The sequence below is a fragment of the Cottoperca gobio genome, chromosome 6 (assembly GCF_900634415.1).
Source record: "Cottoperca gobio chromosome 6, fCotGob3.1, whole genome shotgun sequence".
NCBI classification, from domain to species: Eukaryota; Metazoa; Chordata; class Actinopteri; order Perciformes; family Bovichtidae; genus Cottoperca; species Cottoperca gobio.
In genome coordinates, this window is record NC_041360.1 from 14564377 (window position 1) to 14586884 (window position 22508).

General features: G+C 41.7%; 3 protein-coding genes across 5 annotated transcripts in view; 2 read left to right on the forward strand and 1 right to left on the reverse strand.

Annotated features, from left to right (window-relative positions):
- fam107b (family with sequence similarity 107 member B) overlaps positions 1 to 2101 on the forward strand; it is a 17587-nt gene extending 15486 nt beyond the window's left edge. For all 3 annotated transcript variants that reach the window (XM_029432940.1, XM_029432939.1, XM_029432938.1), the window contains exons 3-4: positions 278 to 434; positions 590 to 2101. In XM_029432940.1, coding sequence (XP_029288800.1) covers positions 278 to 434; positions 590 to 709 — 277 coding nt within the window. In that variant the 3' untranslated portion in view covers positions 710 to 2101. The remainder of the gene's footprint in view (positions 1 to 277; positions 435 to 589) is intronic.
- Positions 2102 to 3338: 1237 nt separating this feature from the next.
- On the forward strand, positions 3339 to 7292 carry LOC115009145 (glycine cleavage system H protein, mitochondrial-like). Its single transcript, XM_029432937.1, has 5 exons — positions 3339 to 3580; positions 3775 to 3857; positions 3981 to 4044; positions 5270 to 5401; positions 6974 to 7292. Exons 1-5 carry the CDS (start codon positions 3430 to 3432, stop codon positions 7069 to 7071), a joined length of 528 nt encoding a protein of 175 aa, XP_029288797.1. The 5' UTR covers positions 3339 to 3429; the 3' UTR covers positions 7072 to 7292.
- Positions 7293 to 7298: 6 nt separating this feature from the next.
- Positions 7299 to 14261, reverse strand: LOC115009143 (deoxyribodipyrimidine photo-lyase). The gene is given in 10 exon segments (XM_029432936.1): positions 7299 to 8538; positions 8639 to 8771; positions 8773 to 8865; positions 8965 to 9159; positions 9253 to 9485; positions 9947 to 10031; positions 10132 to 10304; positions 10437 to 10730; positions 10830 to 11496; positions 13915 to 14261. Coding segments are annotated over 10 exon segments (2649 nt in total). The 5' UTR covers positions 14146 to 14261; the 3' UTR covers positions 7299 to 7993.
- Between the last annotated feature and the right edge of the window lie 8247 nt (positions 14262 to 22508).

Here is a 22508-nt window from a genome sequence, read left to right on the forward strand (position 1 = left end):
AAAAGGAGAAGAGGCTACCACCACATACACAGCTTGGTAAATGTGGAACAATCTGTGATTGGGCTCAAAATCAAAACTTTCCTGAAACACGACTGACATGTTTAATCCAGAAAATCTAATACAGATCTGCACGTCAAACAGGAATGAGGTCACGGTCATCATCTGTTCCGCATGAATGTGAATGCTAATCGCCCTCAGAATGGGGCCCTGTAGTGACATCAGAGGTTGTTCATGAAGCTTCACTTTATTAACATACTGTCTCTCTGATTCTGCACAGGGGTCTGGCTCCTCAAAACAAACCTGAGCTCCAGAAGGTTTTGGAGAAGAGAAAGAGGGAACAAGTTCTGAAGGCTCAGAAGGAGGAGCAGGAGGCTCACAAGAAGAGGAGCGACTTGGAGATAGAGCTCATGAAAAGACAACAGAAACTCGAGCAGGTAAAGGATTGAATTGTCACTTTAGCACTTAGGTTGATACACATTGTTACCGCATCTGAACACAAAGATGACATATTTGATAGATATTGCTATCAACAGATTATAATCTCTACAATTAGTTTAATATAAAGTTGCCAATGTCTATGTTCCTGCAGCTGGAGCTGGAGCAACAGAAAAATGAGGATGAACAGGAGAACACCCCTGAGTTTGTGAAGATGAAGAGCAACCTGCGCAGGACCAAGCAGGAGACCGATGGGGAGGAACGGACCACCTAAAAACCAGCAGGGGTGACTGAGTCTGGCTGATTGTGCGCGTGTTTGTGGGCACTGGAGACGTCAGGAGAGTGTCTGTACAAAAGAGAGAGTGTGTTGTCTGTGATGCACGGTGGTGACCTGGCCGTGGTCCGAGATGAACTTCCTGGCTTTCCCAACCTAGCTGTTCCTTCCCGCAGTGAGGAGAGAGACTTTACAGACTAAAGACCCCCCTCTATCTGCCTGCCAAGGACCGCCAGTACTCACCTCTGCTCCTCGCACCCATCCAGCAACACACAGCACCCCCTGCAGGAGGGACCTAACACAGACATGTTACATGTTAAACGCCTTCCAACGAGGGCGAGCAAGCTTCCAATGAGCTCTGATGGAGAAAACAACCATACAAACACACACACACACACACACACACACTCACACACACAGGAGTTTTCATCCCCTCTGTTTTCACTCCTCTCTCCACAGCAAGCTGCCGTTTCTCTTTACTGTTATCAATGTTGTTGTCGTTGTTGTTGTTTTTGTTCTCACCTTCAGAATCAAATAAGGAAAAGTGGACACTGGATGGACTCTTGAAGCTGTGTAATGTAAAAGCCAAACAAATGTGCTTTTCTTATTTATGTTTTGTAGCTTTTAGCCCAGGTATAGGGGAGAACACTTTTAGTGTATTTTAGTTTGTTTTACAGCATAGTTTATGAAGCCAGAACAGGACAAAGGGAGTGTACGGTTGTGTGAAACACTCATCATGTTTGCTTTATTTTTTTTAAATTCCAAACATGCCATTTCCTCAGCTAATGCAATTTTGAGCAATAGTAGAACTCCCAGGCATGAGAGTGACCTTTTCTTTATATATTCTGTTGTTTTGTATGAATAAAAGTGTTACTTAATAAATAATTTAAGTTTAGGGTGGTCAATGAGACTTGTCCTGTCTGATCAGTCTTTGTGGGTTTTTATGAACAAATGTAGACCACCTGTCACAAAATATATATAATTGATTTAGTAGGATATCTGCGTGTCTCCTGAAACAACGCTGATAAGTGTCCTGGAACTTTATCACTGCAGTATTTTGCCTATTACAATAGAGCCATAAATGTAGAGACCAATAATTTAAATCAGTGAATCTGAATTTAAGTGGCTGAAAAACAATGTTAGTTAGCGCCATTACCATACATAACTTCCAAAATGGTTACACAACATGAGAAACTGTGATAGCTTTTGATGTTAAAGTGCATATGTAGTGGTTATTTAAATATTGCACACAATATTATGGGTCTAAACTTCTGGTGCGTGGGTCTCCAAGAGATGATAGCTATTATTCTAATGCGAAGAATCCGATTCATAACAACATAACCCTGTGTTCTCCAGAATCTTTGTTTAAATAAACATCATTTTAACACGTTCCATTTATTTTTCCTTACTTTGTGTGTTGCCGCGGTGTGTTTTTGTGGATTTATTTTCTAAATGGAGCGTGATGCAAAAATAACAGCAGAGCAGTATGCCCATAAATCAGAGTTTATGACAAGCTCAGCTAATTTAGTCAGAAGCTGATGTTGCTTTTGCTCACAGAGAGCAAATGTCTAGAGTCTAGACAAACAGGTTCAGGCCAAATAGAGTAGGCTGAGAAAGATAACAGTGCTCAGGTTATAGGAGATTTATTAGATGAGAGGAATTTAGTGTGCTAACATCATTAAAGTAAAACAAGGATAGATGTCAATGCAGGGAAAGAGTCTGTGTGCTTGATCTTACGTGGGTTTCAAATAATATTGCTCCACTATGTGACTTGAAAGGATCCTAAGAAGGAACCGTAGGCACTGACTATTATCCAGTCTTATGTAAAATAAACATACATACATCAGTAGTGCTGGCAAGACCTACTTAGATAGTTTTACTTATGTAACATTGCAATACCACAATGTAGAAATACATCATTACAAGTAAAAGTCCTGCATTCAAAAGTTGATTTAAGTAAAAGTACATTGAGTTGAGTTATACACCATTTTGCGAATTTGAAAGAATTGTTTGAACAAACCAACAAAGTTCTTGTCAGTGGTGACTCAAACTGGGCTTTGTCCAGTCTTAAGTCAGGTGCATCCAGAAATGACCAGGACTTACCTTTGGAAATAATGGAAACACATACAAGAGTAAAACAAGACTCTGAGGTCACATTCATTTGGCCACTCCTGCTCATATTTGCATTGTGGGTAATGAGAGAGTGAAAAAACTGTACAAACTATTAGAATATCTTAATCAGAGGGAAAGGGCAACAGCACTGGGATCTGGAGATAAGGAGAAGTCATGGTGAGGAATAGACGAGCAAACAGAGGAGAGGAGATAATAATCCACGGCTGTATTAAAAAATAGGACACATTAATCTGAGCAGCATACACAATATAGGGAAGTACCCAACCGTTTTTGGTGAACATTGTGAGGTACCAGAAACTGCAGCACAAATGCTTGTTAGTTGCAGAAAATAGACTATAGGCCTATATCAGAGAGAAAGAACATGATGGAAGAAATGAAAGAACATACTGGGGTGTGGTGGAAGTTGATGAGGCAGATGTTTGGTTAGGAGGAGTCAAGACACTTTTCTCTTTATACATCTACAAGATGACAGCAATGCACCGCTGGACTGCCGCTGTCGGTCAACCCAGTGGAGGGCAGTGAAGCTACTGATGCCTCTAATATCCACGAAGAAGAATTCGACCCAGGCTCATCAGTAAGCGACGAAGATGGCCGCCTGTGGGCTATTCCGCTCCCTGTCTTCCAACTTTTTCACAGTTTTGCCTTTACTTACCCGCTCGGCAACACTTTCACCGTTGCGGCTGGCATCTAAACCTTACTTTGGAAGAACTCTAGCCACTTCTAGTCGATTAACAGCAGGTATTCCCCAGTTAATGTGTTTTATTTTAGCATGTTGGCTAACATTTTCGGTAGATAGAGGGCAACATTAGCTAGAGAAAAGGACACGACGCTTGCATGTTTGTCTCTTGTTAGTCTGGTGGTCATACTTTACAATGTACTCAAGTCTTGTACTGGGAGGCTTTGTATTCTGAGTCTGTTGTGTTATCTTGCAGAACTTAAATTCACAGACAAGCACGAATGGATCCGAGTAGAAGACGACGGTAGTGGGACTGTCGGTATCAGCAAGTTTGCGCAAGTAAGTTCCCTGGTCGTGCGTGTACTCACACAGACACATGCACATCCAAAAGCTCACACACATGCATGTACTAAAGTAAATAGTGTTGCTATTATCTTTGACCTTGCTTTCTGCCACTTGCAGGAGGCTCTGGGAGATGTAGTTTACTGTGGACTGCCAGAGGTGGGAACACAGCTGGCTAAACATGGTATGAAGTTCAGGGCAGTGAGGCTCAGGCGAACATTACAGTGCACACTTGTAAAGTACATGTATGAAGGAATACAGCTTGATCTCATGTAGAGCTGAAACAATTAGTGGATCATCGACAGCATTTCTTTTAAAGCAGAAATACTGAAACAATTCAAACAATCAATCTCCGCCTCTAACCTTTCCAATGAGAAGATTTGCAGCATTTTCTTTTCATATATCATTGTATACTAAAACATTTTTTTGTTGGCCTTTCATACTCTAAATTATTGAAATAATAATTATATAATATTATATATATATATATATATATATATATATATATATATATATATATATATATATATATATATATATATATATATATCTATCAAATAATTGAAAATCGATAATGAAAATAATCAGTTGTTGCAGAGCTAATTTCATGAATTTTATTTCATAATTTTACCTTATTCTCTGTTTCCTTGCAGGTTTGGAGAAAATTCAAACTGTTTGCTCTGTGCTCTGTTTGAGACTTGCAATTATTGATTACTGTAGTATTTTGTTACAGTTTGAATCTAACTACAATACAGCACAATGATGTAGTACAATGTTCTGAAGGTATCTGACTAGTGAGTAAAATAAAAAATTATTTCTCTACTTTTACTTGATCAACATACTAATCAATGATGATTTGATTTCAGTATCAACAAAGTCATTACTTTATAGATGGCTTGCTTTTAATGCACTTGCTTGAAAACTCAATTTCCTGTATGAAATTCTTCTGCCAGTTTGTTGCCTGTCTAATGTTGTTTCAGTTCAACTCAAGGGCATCATGAGTTTATGTTATTTTGCCCTTTGGTTTAGGACAATAAGTCCTAATAAAATAAATATTTATTATGTGCCGTTTTAAATTTCTATGGATGTGTTAAGTGTTCACTTTTACACACAACAGGCCATACAAAGCATGGATATCTTAATAATAACAATAATCAAAATAAATTATTCTGAGAAAAGCAATTGCTCGGCTACTTTTCATCCATAACGTAAAAGAAATCCATAATTTGAAAGAAAATGCATTTGGTTGTAAAAATGAATTTAGCGTGTAGCACTTGTGTTTGGGCAAATGTGTATTGTCGTCATGCTACAAAAAACACCTACCTTAATTAATTGCAACATAACTTTGGCTGTGCCTTCTGTGTAGTTGCCATTCTGAAATGCATAACTTTAATGTAAATCTGTCACAGATGAGTTTGGAGCGCTGGAAAGTGTGAAGGCTGCCAGTGAGCTTTACTCCCCCCTGACTGGAGAAGTTGTGGAGGTCAATATGCTACTGGCAGACAGCCCAGGTCTGGTCAACAAATCTTGCTACAAAGATGGTAAGCACACTTATAAGAATGTATAGTCCAGTCCATGTAGATGTTCCTGTTAGTTGAAGAAGACAATGGAAAGTGAAAGAAGCTAAACTTAGACTAATGTTAGAGCTTAAAGGGGAGCACAATTATAGGATGATGTTTGAGTATACCAAGCCTCTGGAGTCTAACGCCATATGTGCAGTTTGTACACTGACACATGTTTTGCTTTAAGCCTCCCCTCTAAAACCGTCGTTCGGTTGTCTTTTGACTGGTGTTTGTCTGGCAACAGAAATGTGTTTGGAGTCAATTAACTGGGGAGTTTATTACAAAAAAAGATGTTTTGAAATTTTTACAGATAAATGCTGTTTTTCTGTAATTGTTTCAAATACTTTAATATGTATTGATTTGAAAAATCAATACATATGTACTGATACAATAGCTTTACTGTTTATGGTTTTACCAACCATAATAATTCACAGTAATGAGCTGTTGGCCATTATTTTCTTTGACAGTAGGTGGCAGTAATGCAACATAGGAAGAGCCACTGTAGGGAGATGACGCCTGTTTTTGAAAATGTATATCTTGTACCATGTTCAGCCTTTTTATTTTGTTTGTGAAAATGTTAACTTTATTTGTCCCCAGTAATAATAATAAGCTTTATTTGTATAGCACCTTTCATACAAGAGTTGCAGCCCAAAGTGCTTTACAGAAAAAACATAACAATTGTACAAAGTTATACATTTACAGTACATTAACACAGTGTGGATGTAAATGTGAAATGGCATTAAAAATAGCATTTAGAAATCACATATATTTACACACCATGGTCCTCTCATCAAACACTCAAAATTCAACTATCACTCCCGCCTTTCATTACACTATAGACTGGTGGTACATCAAGGCGTGCTACCAGTAGTGGATGATCGCAATGTTCTTGGGGACACAGTTTATTAGAGAGTTGTAACTTGGTGCGGTTCCGTTTAGGGCTTTGTATACAGGGAGGAGGACCTTAAAATAAATTCTAAAAGTTACTGGAAGCCAGTGGGGAAATTGTCTTTAAGAATTGTTAAAAGAAACATGCTTCAAGTATGAATCATCATACCTATTGACTTTTAGCCCATTCTCTATGTCGCAAAGTACTTTAAATCAGTGCTAACCATTTTCCATGGCTGACCAGTGTTTTTTACTTTTACGCAACTAGGTTTCCTTTTATTTACAAATATGAAACTCCACTTAGAGACTTGGTTGGCATAGTGATCACTGAACATGGTCTGCTTTTTGCTTTTGTCAGAATAACATCATTGCATGACAATAACACTCAGAACTGCTTTACTGTGCATTGATGATGTAACTTTGACAACAATAAAGGCAAACACACAACCTCATGATGGATTGCTTTACTCAAGCAGGCTCAAAGTCTTAACAAGTAGATGTTCATACTGTAATGAACAGAGTAAGCCAATGGCTCTCTGGAAAACGGTGGCAGTGGTGTCAGAAATACGTGACTTGTGCTAAATGGGCTTAAGTATGAATAAAATTCCCCTCACATGGTCCTTTAACTCCTAGCTTAACCTGATTTTAACATATTCAACACAGGTTGGCTGATGAAGATGACCATTGGCAACCCTGCAGAGCTTGATGCTCTAATGGATGAAGCGGCGTATGACCGATACATCCGCTCCATTGAGGACTAACCTCATACCTCCTTAGAAGTGCTATGCTCCCTCTTTCCTTTTCAAACACCACTGGCAGAGATATCCACAAGTTGTGTCAGTGTCAGCTACAACGCCATCCTTAGCATCCAAAAGTGGAGCTCCAGATTGCTAATAATAATGTCAGTCTACACTGCATGTATGAAGGCTATACTGTAGACATGGGACTGTAAATTAGAAAATAAACATTTCCTGAGACGGTGTTTTTTCTTTGTCATTTTTATTTCCCGAAGTTTACACTTCCTATTATAAAAGTAGAAAGTATTAAAACAATTACCATTTGTCAAGTAGTTTTACTCAAGATCTTCGGTATGACACAGGTACTGAACAGGTAATATGCTTGACACTGTCAGAGCCTCACATTATGTAAATGCTATTTGCATAGTTGATCATTTGCAACACTTTCACACACATTTTCCAGCCTAAAGTTAACACGCATTATACAAATGTAAACAAAGCTGTAGCCCCTGACCAAAAATTCAAAACACAAGATTGGAGCCTGATAACACCTCTAACTTGACTGAAGTATTTTCACACACACACACACACACCTAAATTAAATCAGTTGTAAAAACTGTAAAATAGGCCTCTATTTAAAAAAGAAAATGCTGAGAAACACTGAAAGTTGTCTTACAAGTCAACAAAGTATATGTGTAACTATTCTCATGTTGTGTGTTCAAAAATACAGACTGGGATTGGTTGACCTTTGTATACAATACCTCAGATTATACTGAATACTCAATGTACAAAATGTTTTGAATGAGCATTTTGCAACCCTCAAACAAAGTTTCCAGTGTAGATTTAGTTATTCCCTCATCTTTGCACTTAAAGACAACATTTTGTACTTGTGCAGTTACAACTAGTAACTGTCTGGTCACTTAAACCTGTGAACTTTAACTTGGTGTCACCTGAGTGAGGAGACCGCTCCACCAGGTACTACAGAAAACCTGTCCTTGGCTGTTGGAGTTCTTCGGGCCCTGCCCCGAGGTGCAGGAGACGGAGGGAGTCCCTCGATTCTTCGATAATCGCTCTCCAGCCTCTCCTTTCTCTGAACTCCCTCGTTCATCACACTGGCAGTAAAGTCTCTCTCATTAAAGAAAGCAATGGTCTCGTCCCTTTTGCGGCTCACGTATCCTTTTAGAACAGCATTGTAGGGATTTGAGGCCGCATCTGCGTCGGGATCTTCTAGCTGGTGTTTGAATTCCATGCGAGTGATAACAGGCAACAGGAACTGCTTTCCTTCTGTCACCACGTCACCATCCCTGTGTGATAAGCCCAGAGCCACAGAGACCAGGCGTGGGGGCATCGGCACCAAGTCACAGCCTGAGCGCTTGTCCACATACTGTTGAAACTCTTTCCGCACCAGAGTTACATCTTGCAGGGAACGACTCCTCCGCTCCTCCAGGTCTGTAACTATTCGCTCGGGATATGTCTGGCCGAAGACCACACCTAAGCGGTGAGTATAGCAAGGAAAGAAGATTTGTATGTTAATTTGTGGAACTGTATACTGTCTGTAGCATGTTTCAAATTACCATGATAACTTCCTCACCAGCACGTCGAAGCATGGACTCGGGACATTTCCAGGGTTTGTGAATGAGCTCATCGGGCAGATCTGCAAGTTCTGGACACCATTTCTTAACATAGCTGCCGTAGGGGTCGCAGGTCATTGCTGCATCGACAGGGGTGCATGACAAAGTTCCAGTGATCCAGACCACACATGCCCCCATTCTGCCACATCATAGCATCTATGGCAACATCTGCATCCACAAGTGTGTCCTAAACACATGTGGTATACAGTCAGTAAGTAGTACATATTATTATACTGCTATGATATTTATGTGAGTGTATTTGTGACTGTATGCATGCAAGTCTCACCTGGAACCAGCGATAGCCTTCTTGCCAGGGCAGGTAGAGATATGCTATGAGAAAAGACGCCACCACATGTCTCATGTAGTTGTTCATCCAGCCTGTCAGCCACAGCTGCCTCATGGCGGCGTCCACCAGAGGGTAGCCTGTTCGCCCTCGCTGCCAGGCCTTCAGGTGGCCTCTATCACTGCTCCACCGCAAAGCCTGCAAATACATTTAAATTATGATGGAGAAGGTGAAGGGCAGTTCAACTTTACATATTTCTTTCTTTCATCAAGATGTGTTGCCAATTTCTACCTTGTATGGAGGTCTGAGGGATTCCCAGGGGAGGTCAGGAAACAACGTCAGCTGCCAGTAAGCCAAATCTCGCCACGCCAGTTTGCGTTGGAACTTTGGGGGTCGACAGCGTGCCCCTTTGGCATCCCACAATAGCCAGCGTGGGCTGAGCTGACCAAAGTGAAGATAGGGAGACAGACAGCTGGTATTTGGGGCATCCGCCCTGCCTGACTCTTTTTCATATCTATACACACCTAGAACACATGGAAGAATCATAAGACACTGTTAGATCAATGACACACTTCTTTACATTCCTCCAAACAGTGTATGACATGTTTACAAAAAAAAAACTATATAAATAATATATATATATATATATATATATATATATATATATATATATATTTTTTTTTTTTATAAACATGTCATACACTATGTTTGGAGGAATGTAAAGAAGTGTGTATGTTTGTGTTAACAATAGTGGTGTCAGTTAGATTTGATTAGGTTTATGGAAGAGATTATGGAATATTAAATCATCCATGTTTGCTCCTTACATCCTAACCTTTCTTACCCTCAGGTGTGCATGAACCTCCTTTTAAAATACAAAAATAATCATATAATTCATCAACAAAAAAGAATGATCTTATCTATATTGGTTGAAAAAGAAATCCAAATCGTGCATCTCAATTTACAATATTTATGCAAGGTGTCTCACCATCATTCAGAAAGGCCTCTAGCCGGGCACATGCTCCTTCCTCACTGAAATCCCAGGAGTTGCGGATGTTCGCTGCCCAGTCAATCTGAATAAACACAAAATAATATTAATGACATCATGATGTGATCTTGATTTATTTTTGCCATAGCTCGGCGCTACAGGGCTGCTCTGCTGTAGTTACTGACCGTTGTGCCATCCTTCCTGCGGGGCATGCGTGCCAGGCCTAGCGTGCCCAAAGAGACACCCTGAGGCCAGTTGGCAGGTTTAGGGAGAAACACAGGAGGGTCCAGGGGGACCCCTAATGCAGACCCTGGGTTCTGTTTACAGCAGCTCATGAAGTGAGACACTGAACCTATTCCTAAATCAAGAGAAGCAAACACATGAGTTCACTATAAAATGTACTTCTTGCCAATCGGCTTGTATTATTATACGATCTTTGATATTTACCACAAATATTCAAGCACCAAATTAATTTTGTTTTGCGACGAACCTCTGAGTCCCACGCCCTCCGGGCTGACAGAGTAAGGATCTCTGAGACAGTACGAATGGAACATCCTGCATTCGACACCATCTTTCTGAAGGGCTGACACCACAGCATCGTCCCTCTCCTTCAGCCAGGGCTCATAGAGGGCGTTAGCCAAGACTGTTCTCGTCCCCGTCTCCTTTACTAGCTCCTTAAGGGAACGCAGGGAAGATCCATTTGCCTTGAGCAAGACAAGATTGCTGCCAATGCGCTCCAGAGATGAAGAGAAACAAGACAAAGCTTGATGTAGCCAGTATTTACCTGTTAAAAAAGACACAATGTGATTGGACAACAGTCAGGAGAGCTGCAAATGAATACGCTTTGGTTCTATATGAGAAGTTATTTCCTCTGTCAACTTACAAGCTCCCCCCATAGCCACTGTGATTCCAGGTCCCTCTTCTTCTTCAGGGCTCCAGATGAAGACTGGGATGACAGGTGCACCAACCTCCAATGAGCCAGTGAGAGCAGGATTGTCCCCGAGTCGCAAGTCCCTCCTGAACCACAGCAGAACCGGTGGAGGTGCTGATGGAGAACAGGGCAAACCTACAACTTGCTGGCTAGCCCCTTTACGTCGCTGCCGCCTGTTCTTGGAACGTTTTGGTTTCTCTGATTGATTCAAATCTCCCTCCATTTGATCACCACCTTCACCCGTGTCTAGCTTAGAACATAAGCCAGACGGTGTGGAGACACACACAGTCCGACTTGATCCTGCTGTCTCCTTTTTATATTTGTCAACATGTGTGCTTTTCTGAAGCTCAGCTTTTTGGATCGTCTGTGGTGGGCTCGACTTGACCCAGGGTCCAGTTTGTGGTGAGCTTGTGTGTTCTCTCCTGCCGACTCCATCTGCTAGCTGGGTGTGGCTGCTTCCCTGAAGAGGAGACACAGACGTCCGATGAACAGAGCTTCTCTGATTCAGTCCGTCTCCAGGTGGCTGACGTCGGGACTCTTGACTGGGGGTTGACAGCTGGAGATCTTTCACTTCCAGTAGAGAGAGAGTCAATGCCAGTTCCAGTTCATCATCTTCAGTCTACAATTTAAATAGGAACATACATTATTATTACTGTTAAAACATGAACAATATTGGCAACATGTGTTGGTAGCTAGAGTTGCTGTTAAAACTGTCAAGAAGTATGCACTGTACCTCATGAGATCAAACACCAGGGTTGGTGTTTTGCAAAAACTGTGCAAAACTGTTTCTATCTGTTAGTTTCTTTCGGGAGCTAGGCACAAACAAATGTAACTACACGTGGTACTGTGTATGAGTGTGTGTGTGTGTGTGTGTGTGTGAGACAAATAAGCATGATGTGATTTATTTGTTATTATGGAGAATCAAGGTTGCTGTCAAAAGTGTCAAATGTCTTGGAAATTTCATTTTTATTTATCACACCCTCAGTTCTGTATCATGGATGTTGTATTTGTACTATGTTGTTTATCCTGTACACACGACATCTATTGCACGTCTGTCCGTCCTGGGAGAGGGATCCCTCCTCAGCTTCTTCTTCCATTTTTCCCCCTTTAATTGTGAGGTTTCTTTTAGGAAGTTTTTCGAGGGTCTAAGGACAGAGGGTGTCGTATGCTGTACAGTCTGTAAAGCACACTGAGACAAATGTGTAATTTGTGATATTGGGCTTTATAAATACATTTGATTTGATTTAATGCATTTCTTTTCATGCTACTAGCCCTACGCACTACTCATACAGACACACAGGTGTTTTCACTTATTTAATAATAATAATAATAATAATAATAAATTGTATTTGTAAAGCGCCTTTCCAAGCTAAAAGTAATCTCAAGGCGCTACAATGCAGGACAACAACGACAACAGAAATAAGATTTTACGGAAAGGCTTTTGTAAAACGAAAGGTTTTTCGGCCATTTTTGAAGGAGTCGATGGCCTGTGGAGCCCTCAGGTGTTCTGGGAGGGAATTCCACAGGTGGGGAGAGGCTGAGCAGAAGGCCCAATCGCCCATGGTGCGGTGCTTGGTCCTGGGGGGGTGGAGCAAAGTTTTCTTAGAGGAGTGAAGGCTGCATGTGGAGGTTTGTTGAGGGAGGAGTTCCTTGAGGTACAGAGAAGCATTACCATGTATGCACTGATGGGTGAGTAGGGAGATTTTGTATTCGATCCTGAATGCGACAGGAAGCCAGTGGAGCGAGTGGAGAATGGGCGTGAAGTGATTATATTTTCACACCCTCATCAGGATCCTAGCGGCGCTGTTCTGGATGTATTGGAGCTTCTGAAGGCTCCCGCTTGGAATCCCGATGAGGAGAGCGTTACAGTAGTCCAACCTTGAGGAAACAAAGGCGTGGACGAGTTGTTCAGCATCTGACAGGAGGAGTGTGGGGCGGAGTTTTGCAATGTTCCTGAGGTGGTAGAAGGAGGTCTTGCACAGATGTTTGATGTGGGTGTCAAAGGTCAGATGAGGGTCAAATCTTACACCCAGGTTGGTAACTGATGGTGATAGGGGGATGTCTTGGCCAGAAAAAGTGATGTGAGTTATGGGGGAAGACTGGACCTGGTGTGGTGTGCCAACTAAAATAGCCTCTGTTTTTGAGCTATTTAACTTAGACCTTTGCCATTTGTATTAGCACTAGCATTAGTAAAAATAATTGCAAACCTTTTACTAATACTTACATAGTATTTATGACAACTCAGCCATTTTTTATCAGACATCTGGTAAGCAGAGGTCTAAATAAACAAATAAAGTGAAAACACCTGGGTGTACAGTAGACATCATTGGTATTTCTTTCTTTGCTAATGACATTGTAAGATATTGTACTGGTGGTAAGCATAACTTGTGTTATTATTATTAGTTGCACAAGGCCTACATGCAGTATGTGGCTCAAGTACTATTGTAAATAATAATTATTGTTATTGTTACATTTAATACTTGTATTTATTATTAATGCACATTCTTAACTTTCAACTCATTGTATGTTATTCCACATACTTCCAGCACAGGAGCTAACACAAGCTTCACCTGACATCTCTATAGAGCAGAGAGCCAAGCAGTTACAGTAAAGAAGTGACTGGTGAAGACATCAGCATATTTAGCAAGTCAAGAGCCATTTATTCCTCTCGCGAGCTGGTAGACCTGGTACATTTGCCTATGTTGCTCTATTTCTGTTAATGTCAACGCAGGGTAACTAACGCTAACCAGTTGCATAGCTAATTGTTTACTATCACGTCAGCCATGACAACTCCATTTCTAAATTCAGTTTAAATGGGTAGAAGAGACTGTCTCCTCTAAGTAAGACCCAACAGACAAACTATAAATATACAGTATTTATTTAAAAGCATTGTTTTAAACAGGATTCTTGAAATGTATTATTATCTTTTTGTTTCTTTTATTTTAGATACTGTATTTCATTAGTAACTTTGAACCACTTTGTAACCCAGGTATTAACTGAAACAATTTATATTCAACAAATAACGTCACCTACTGACCTTAGAGAAATATTCCTGGTAGATGGAGGTGAGGCGGGAGTGCAGGGAGCTGTTAGCCGTGGACAGGGGCTGGATGAGGGACAGGAAATGTGAGCGGGTCTCCTGATGTCCCAGAGCGGACACACACGTCGCAAAAAACCCCTCTGGATCTTCTCGACCCACCAGCACTTCCCTTAAAGTCTTTCTCACCAAGGCTATACTATCTTCGGTAGCAGCCGCTGAAGGAGGCATCTTGAAAGGTGACAATGAATATTGGCTATACAATGCTGTGAATAATTATAAGGCTAGTGCATTGTTTAAACTCAAGCATATAGCACATACTGCGCTCCTCTGCGTCCTGACCATACCACTCGGTACCAGTTATCAAACAGCTGATTTTGAGTTACACAAGCCATGTGTTGGTGTTTTGTAACCTGCAAAGCTAAAAGTTTGTAATGGATTAATATCACCAGTAGGGGGTGTACCAGTCTAATAAATAAGAGCTATGTGGGGAGGATAGTGAAACCCATGGGTGCATGGCTGTTGTTTTTCACAGCATCTGAGTAACAGTTGGGATTCCCTGTTTACGTTTAATTTATTTGATATTATGGTAGAGGGATTTTATAAATACTACGTATCTCTCTCTCCGTTTCATCTTCTCATCTACAGTGCAATCATTTCTCTACCAAATGGTACATCTCAACAAAAATGTGTCATGACAAGGGCCCACACATGCTAAATCTAATCAAATAGCGATCTTTGGTTCAATTTGAAATGATGTAGGGGGGCATCTCCCTGAAGATAATCCTTCTATAATGTTTGCATAGCCTTCATCTTGACAGGAATGTGGTCCTTTTCAAGTGCACCATGTGATACTGAAAAACAAAGCCAGGAGACAGTGTACCCAGCAGTGAATTTTTAATCATTGTCTGTATTGAAGCTGTGTAAGGGTTCCTATGTAATTGATTTTTTATAATGAGACCATGCATAAGCTTTTTAATGTACGCAGCAGGGAACAATATGTGACACTTGTGGACCAAACTGAAATGATTTTCTTTATAGGTGATAAGCTCCATTTTATAATACTATATTTCTGAAGTAATTTAAAGTGTTATTTTGTTCATGATTAAATGTTCTCAAGTATTCATCTAAATGTCAGTCAGGGCTTTGTGTACAAGGACATGCTTTCTCAGTTAATCAAGCTTGTATCGAAGCAGAAGTCAGAGTATGAAGTGAAGATGTGTTGAGAGCTGTGGTATGTGGCGAGAGGGAGAGAGAGAGAGAGAGAGAGAATCAATAGTGTTTAGACAGAGAAGTGGAGTCTAAGTGTGTGATCAATAGAGAGCAGAGAGGAGAGATTAGCTGCTTTTCTCTCTCAAACTAACACTGACAAATTGGTGAATTGGTGTATCGGCCCTTGGGCTAAACGGATTGACCTGCTGTTTCCATGTTCTACCATGTACTGTCAATAAAGATCTGTGTTCATTGTGGCTCTCAATGAAGAGAGTGAATGAAGCAGTGGAAAAAAGAGAAAGAGAAAGGAAGGAAGGCAAATGGAGAGGTCTAAGAAGGAAAAAGCAAAGTACAGCTCAGGTGCCCAAGTAGACTCGATCCTCACAAAATGTCCACACCTATTGTCTCATTAACACATACGTGCACTCACATGTGCATCCTGGTGCACACTGTTATAAAACCATAATAACGTCTCTAGAAAAATTAATGGAAAGACAGATTAAAAACTAAGTGAGGAGAAACGGGCCACTGGTGTAGCTATTTGCAACTCATAAATCATTCTGACACACCCACGCGTATGTAGACACATGCATAGACACACACACACACACACACACACACACACACACACACACACACACACACACACACACACACAGTACTGTAATTAACCACAGGCTATTTACTCTCTCCTGCTGTAAATTAGACATGCAGACACAGTTATTACATTAGGGGGATCTGCCATGCAGAATACTAACGGGAGGAGGAGGGTACACGGGTACACACAACAAACCGCTCATACAAACATAAACACATGCGCATACACGTACACAAGAAAGAGGGTATGGAAGAATCATAGACTGACGGGAGTGAAAATGAAGCTGCAGCACAGAGAATAGGGGCCCCCAGCTCTTTGTTCCCTGCTGCATTTCATTATCTGAAACGCCAGCCAACACACACGACATACACACACACACAAAACGCACCTCCCCCTTCCCTAAAGCTGTCTGCCTCCACTTCATGCACACACCACAAAAAGAGGAAAATAGAGATACTGCGTCAGTGCCATTCACTGGCATCTGGACTCGATCATGACAAGCTTGTCTGCATGGTCATCCTGAGCAGATCAGCCGGTCCAGAAGCTGCTCTGAGTCGAACACTTCCCTTCAACCTGCGCTGGCAGAGAGCGCTTCCCCGTATATTCTATTTTAAGCAGAACAATAGGAGATAAGGACTTGATTAAAGCAAGTATTGATACCCTGTCTTGGGTAGCTTGTCTCTATTTAGTTCATTTGAAGGTTTTTTTTCTGGCAGTCCACCTCATTCTGTTTGTGTGTGTGTGTGTGTCCTCTGGTTCCCCCTACCTCCCTCACCCCTCTCTGTCCCTTGGTTTTCCCACGGTGATCGATAGCTCATTACAATCATTGACTGCGGCTCATCAGCACCTGTTAAGGTCTGGAGAGACCGAGAGAAGGTGCATGAGCGTCTGAGAGTGTGTGCTGTGTGATGCAAGCCTACTGATAAATAGAAAAGATTGGTCTGGAATGAGTCAGAGGTGAAGTTTGACATTTGAATGGTTATTTTCTGATTCACATCTTTTGCTGTGGGTTTCTAGTTTGTTGCCGCTTTATGGTCCGTGATCTTGGAGAACATCTTATTATGCAACTCACGTGGGTACCATGGTTTGTTGCTATGGTGATTGCCAAGGGAGCCAGAGTATTATAGGTGTTTATTCTAGACAGGAGCAAGGCTACTCACCGTCTATAAGGACACGCTTCAATCTACCACACAGTTTGGACCACACATTAAGATCAACACAGTCAAAAACGGACAAAGAGACAACACAGAATATGACACAGTGAAGCGTGGATGTGATTTAGTGGATAGATTATTCAGTATTCATATTCCTGGAAGAAAGACCTTGTTCAAACACTCAGTTGTTGGTTTAATGCGTCACTGCAGGGTTTGTTTTTTGAGAGGACAGGCTGTGAGAAGAAAGAAGCAAGCAGAGAAAACAGAGACTCTGAGAGACTATTAGAAACTACAAACCATGGTTAAAGGCAAGGAGAAATGTGTAAAAATACAAGAGACAATAGTGGGACCTCAAGACGTCCCCAATGGATTCATTCACAGTATGTGGTCTAAGAAAAGAGGAAAATTGGCGTAAGAGTATGATGTTTTAAGGAAAGGGGATATAAATAGAGTGAATACAATAGAGAAGTGAAAAGACTATGCATAAATTACACACATCATTTACATATTCATTATGTTTTGTGTACTAATGAGAGTATTTGCTTAATAGCTCCACCACCACTGGCAGCTTTTGTTTGACACAAGAGATTTTAAAGAGGAGAAGAAGAAAAAATAAGGGAGTAAGGATCATCTTAGAAGAAGTGGGAGAGGTCAATTGAACACAATTGATTTTACTGATAATCGCATCAATCGTAGTGATGTATAGTGCATGTGTGAACAAGCAAAACCTCCTACAGATGTAAAAAGAAGCACACATGTTGGGGGTTGGTAAAAGTTAATTAAAACAACACAAGCTTTATCCAAACTCAGGGCTCTCTTCGTGTTTCTCCTCTTGTCTCGGTGGAATAAGTAACTGCTGCGGTAATTATCTACAGAGCAGTCGCTCAGAGCATTCCTTCAGGTGCCAAGAAAGTGTCCCAAATGACAACAATGACCGCCGATTTGCTGCATGCATTTAAGAAATGAAAAGTTATACATGTGTGAATTAAGTAATGTTGTGTAAATATATAAACACAGCATTTCATACACACAGAGATGAAACTGGTTCATAAAGTGGATGAATGAAATGAGGGAAAGAGATAGGGATGGAAATGTAGAGACAGGGGGAAGGGCAACGGAGGGATGAGCTACAAATGAGAGCGATGGCGGTGGCAAGTTGGCACAGTGCCATCCAGTCAGGACTTGAGCAGGGGCGGGCATGGGCACGGGCGAAGGGGAGAGGAGGATAAGAATGGAAGAGGAAGCGAAACAGACCTCCACACTGCTACCATGGTGCCACCTTGGCACGGGCACAATGGGGCGAAACAAACAGCAGAGCGGGCAGAGAAAGGAAGATGTAGAAAATATCAGAGGACAGCAGAGCATAGAAGTGAGCAAGATGCCAGCAGACACAGGATGACTCGGATGTAAATGGATGAAGGGATGCATAGAAGGATGGTGAGCGAAGAAATGGATGATACTTTGAAACTGTAAGGTGTACTCGGTGATGACTATCGATCATACGGAAAATAATGTCGGCGGAAAATCCTGTATTCCATTCATTTTTCAAATTTCTTTTCTCTGCGTGCCAGCCACCGCGTGCCAGCCAGCGGGCACCATGCCAGCCTGCAGTCGTGGCATACCCAGAGTGATCAAAGCTGTTGGCGGAGAACTGTCTTAGTCAAAGACAAGGGGACTCACCTCTGAGGATTTGCTGCTAATCGCCGCTTGTTTGCTTGGACAAAGCCAAGAAGAGGTGCCCAGACAACGGTTGCCAGCAATTCTGTGATGGCATCTTTTCAGGAACGGCAAGGGCACGGGGAGAAAGATGGCACGATGCCAAACCACCATAACACACACATTTGCAAACAAAAACCTCCATACGCTGAGCAGAACATTTCGGATGCCTTAAATGTTTTGGCGATGGCATCCTCTCAAGGGAGAGACCAGAAACAGAGATGGCACCTTGCCAAACGCAAACAGGGAGGCATTCACGGGCGCCGCCAGCTGTACGAAAGCATAGTAAATGCGGACACGATAGTTGCGGAAGGTCTGAACCAGAGCCAAATGCAACTATGGTAGGAGTATGGGACAAAAAACCTTTCCTCGATGCCAACCCTACTCAGTGCCAACTACTGCACTAGAAGGAAGCTGCTGCCCATTACAAAAAACTACAAGGGATCGTACCATTTCATTACGAAGAGGAAGAGTATGTGGAAGAAGAGGAATAATTGGAAAATCTAATAAAGGACAAAGAAGAGGAAAAAATTGTGAATTTTGTGCTTAACGAAGAACAGTGAGAGTGGGTAGACAAGGATGATGAAGAGCCTCTTTCCTGGACATGCACACCTGGGACATTCTTAAAGGGATATCCCCTCAGACTGCTGTGTGTGTTAAAGGGAGGGATGTGTTGGCATCATCTCCAGGGTGTCAAGCTGAGTTTCTGTATTGCCAGTCAGGGAGGGTGCTGCAGTCGTCAGGGGCGGGCTACTGTCTGGGCATCTCATCTGCAGCTAATTAACAGCCACACACTAATTCTAACAGCCGATCATAATTAGCGATTTAATCGCTCGTCAACGCTTTACTCCCCCCTTAAATTGTGCCTCCTATTTGGACACGTGCGGATAAGCTAAGGAACGCCGGATCCCCCCTCCCCTCCTCCTCGTCCTTCTTTCCTTCATCCTTGGCTCCAGACACCAGTGGGATCTTAATTAAGCCTGGGCTTCATTATGCAAATGGAGTACAATAAACGACAGCAGAGGTGGAGCTGGATCCAGACTGAAACGGAACGGTGGGAGGGGGAGCACTGGCATTGGAAAATGAAGAGATGTGGAATGTTATCAAATCGTCTATATGACGTTGCTGCGTTACAATAATTGTATATCGTTGTAACATGTATGTCTTCGGTGTACAACTACCACATGTGGTGTGAGAACCAACATGTATTGCTCTGATGCTCCAGCTCTGTTGCCATTGGAAAAACTTCTCTGAAATAACACTGGATACGTAGAATGTCGTCTCTCACAAAGCAAATTCATAAGGGATTGGTGACAATGAACCCCTTAATATCACCAGTTGGCCGTTGTCGTGGATACGAAGAAAGATGGTAGAGATAGGAAGAGAGAAAGGAGACAGACAGAAACACTGACAGTGGCGGCAGCATGGCAGCTAATGTCATCTCAGTTTAATCATCGCATGGGATCATGGGGTTCATGAAAATTCATTTGCATATCATTAAATGGAGAGAGGTTATTTGGTGCAGGCAGCCAAAATGAGATTGGATGAAGCAAGAGAAAAAAAAGGCAAATGGAGGGGCTCGTTATTAAACAGCAATGTTTTATAGTCCGCCAGCCGATTCATTTAATTTGGGCGTAATTAAAATGTGTCAGACTCAATCAATCATTCCAACAGGGATACTACCAATGTTTCAGACTGAAAAAAGACTAATCGGTGGATATGTGGTCGGACATTTTCCAATAACAGTTTAAGTGCTTTCGTCTACTGTGAGCTTGACCCATCCACTCTTTTTACTAATTTATCTGAAGGAGTGTATCAAAACATCCATTGTGACTTATCTGCATTGTGTCAAGACATGTCTATCTCTGACAGGTGGTGATGCCACCTCGTGTTAGTCAGTAAGAGGATAGCTCACACTGTCGTTTTGACCTTAGTAGTAAGCTGTCAGTGGTGTGTATGTATGTGCATGCATATGTGCATTTCATATTTACATAAGTGATGTAATTAGACCGCCCTTTCACATGCAGATCAGTTTGACAACATGGCAATCACTCTAACACACACATACAGCCATACACACGTACACACACAAACACACGCGACAGCACACGCTTACTGCCGTGACTACCCCCATATCATGGGGAGTCTGTTGTCTGTGAGCAGAGAGTGTAAAGATTAACATAATCCAGCTAATAAGTGTGAGTAATATTCACACAGTGACGCGTGGCGTAGACACTGTCCTGCTGATGCGTATTTGTATCTCATTATAGATGTAAAGTACTAAAGGGGGGACAACAGGGGGGTGCCAGTTAAAATGGGGGATGGTGAGGGTCACAAAAAAAACTGTGGTCCTGAATGTAGCGACACCCAAGAGTGACAATAAACTGTATTTTTTTTAATAAAGCTATACTTTCGAACTTGTCTACAGAGGTCTAGAGAGTGCAGATATAATATAAATACAGATTACATAGGGTATCTCATAACTATGATGCTGGAGATCGGTATAGGATGTCTTTTGAATGTTTCCACAAAATCAGAAAGACAATTTCACTCATTTCTTTTGCTTATTTACAGCCTTAAGAAGGCACAGAGTGTCAGTTTTTTTCAGCAGAATGTAAGAATCATAAATAGAGTGTATTTGCGCTAGCAGGCCAGCTCTGCCAGATGATTTATTAGGACGGTGTGACGACCATTAAAAAGTCATTTAAAAGATGGATAGGGACCACATTTCCAAATAAAAACCACTTTATACCTGATGAAGTGCTGAACAAACTCTCCTTCAAAGACATTTACTGATTACTTTTGGTGTGTGAGTGAGTGTAATGTGGAAAGCACCCATGTACTGAGTGTAGCTCTGCGTCAGCTGTAGAAGATACCAAAGCAATCTTCAGGACACAGTCGGGCAGTGGATGGTGATTTTCACATTTTAAAACTAAAATTAGATTTTCTTTTGATTAAAAGAAGCGGCATGATGTTCATTTGGACATAGATGTAATCTATCTGCATATACACAATGTCACAAACAGGCTGCAACACACGCACACATTGATTGAAATGTATCTGATAGCACAGCGTCGTTTCAACTGAATCCTTATCCCAAGAAGCAGAGCTGTATCTAAATGTGCGAATGTATTTCAGCTCTGTCTCTTTAACTCGGGGCTCCACCACAGCAGCATGCTTTGGGATTCATGCATAAACATGAGCTGGCCTTTCAGCTCTCTCCTCACATAACCAATCTAAATCTAAATGAGCCCCCACTACAGATACACCAGCAGGCAATGACATTACACCCCCCAACCCCAGCCCAATCCCCTACTCTGCCCTACTACCCCCAGCGACACATATACACCAGCAGGCAATAATTTCACGCCATCCCTCAAAGCCCCCCCTCCACCTCCTCTGCACACACACTCGTACCCCTTTTTGCCGCAACCCCACCAGCTGCACAGTACTCATTTGATTAAGAGGGGGAGGACAGGGAGAAGGAGAAATGGTGGGGGATCACTTTATCAGGATGACTTTCTAAGATGGCTATCATCAGCTACGAAGCTATCTCAAGCCCTCTTCTGTGTTTACTTTGCTATTGTTCTCCCCATGTACGTATATGTTTGTCTGTTCCCTGCATCCCCAATCAGAACTGTTTCACAGATATTTTTCCTCTGTTGTCGCATTCGTGTGTAATGGTTAAAATAATGGTTTGCAACGAGAGGGTAGAGGGAAGGAGCAGATACCAGTTTGTGCTTCATACTCTGAATGAACATATTCTTGTATGTATCTTGCAAGTTGTCTCATTAACCACTGGAAAGTTTTACACAAAAAAGAACAAAATAATAAAATCTGCTCTACCAACTTGCGTTGTGCTTTTTGAAATCTGCGTGTCCTAAATGTGCTGTAGTGTGCAATTTTACTCCCCT

Coding starts and splice junctions, on each gene's coding strand:
- LOC115009145 (XM_029432937.1), top strand. CDS start 3,430: ATGGCCGCCTGTGGGCTATTCCGCTCCCTGTCTTCCAACTTTTTCACA. Junction 3,581..3,774: donor TTCTAGTCGATTAACAGCAG/GTATTCCCCAGT, acceptor GTTATCTTGCAG/AACTTAAATTCACAGACAAG. Junction 5,402..6,973: donor CAAATCTTGCTACAAAGATG/GTAAGCACACTT, acceptor TATTCAACACAG/GTTGGCTGATGAAGATGACC.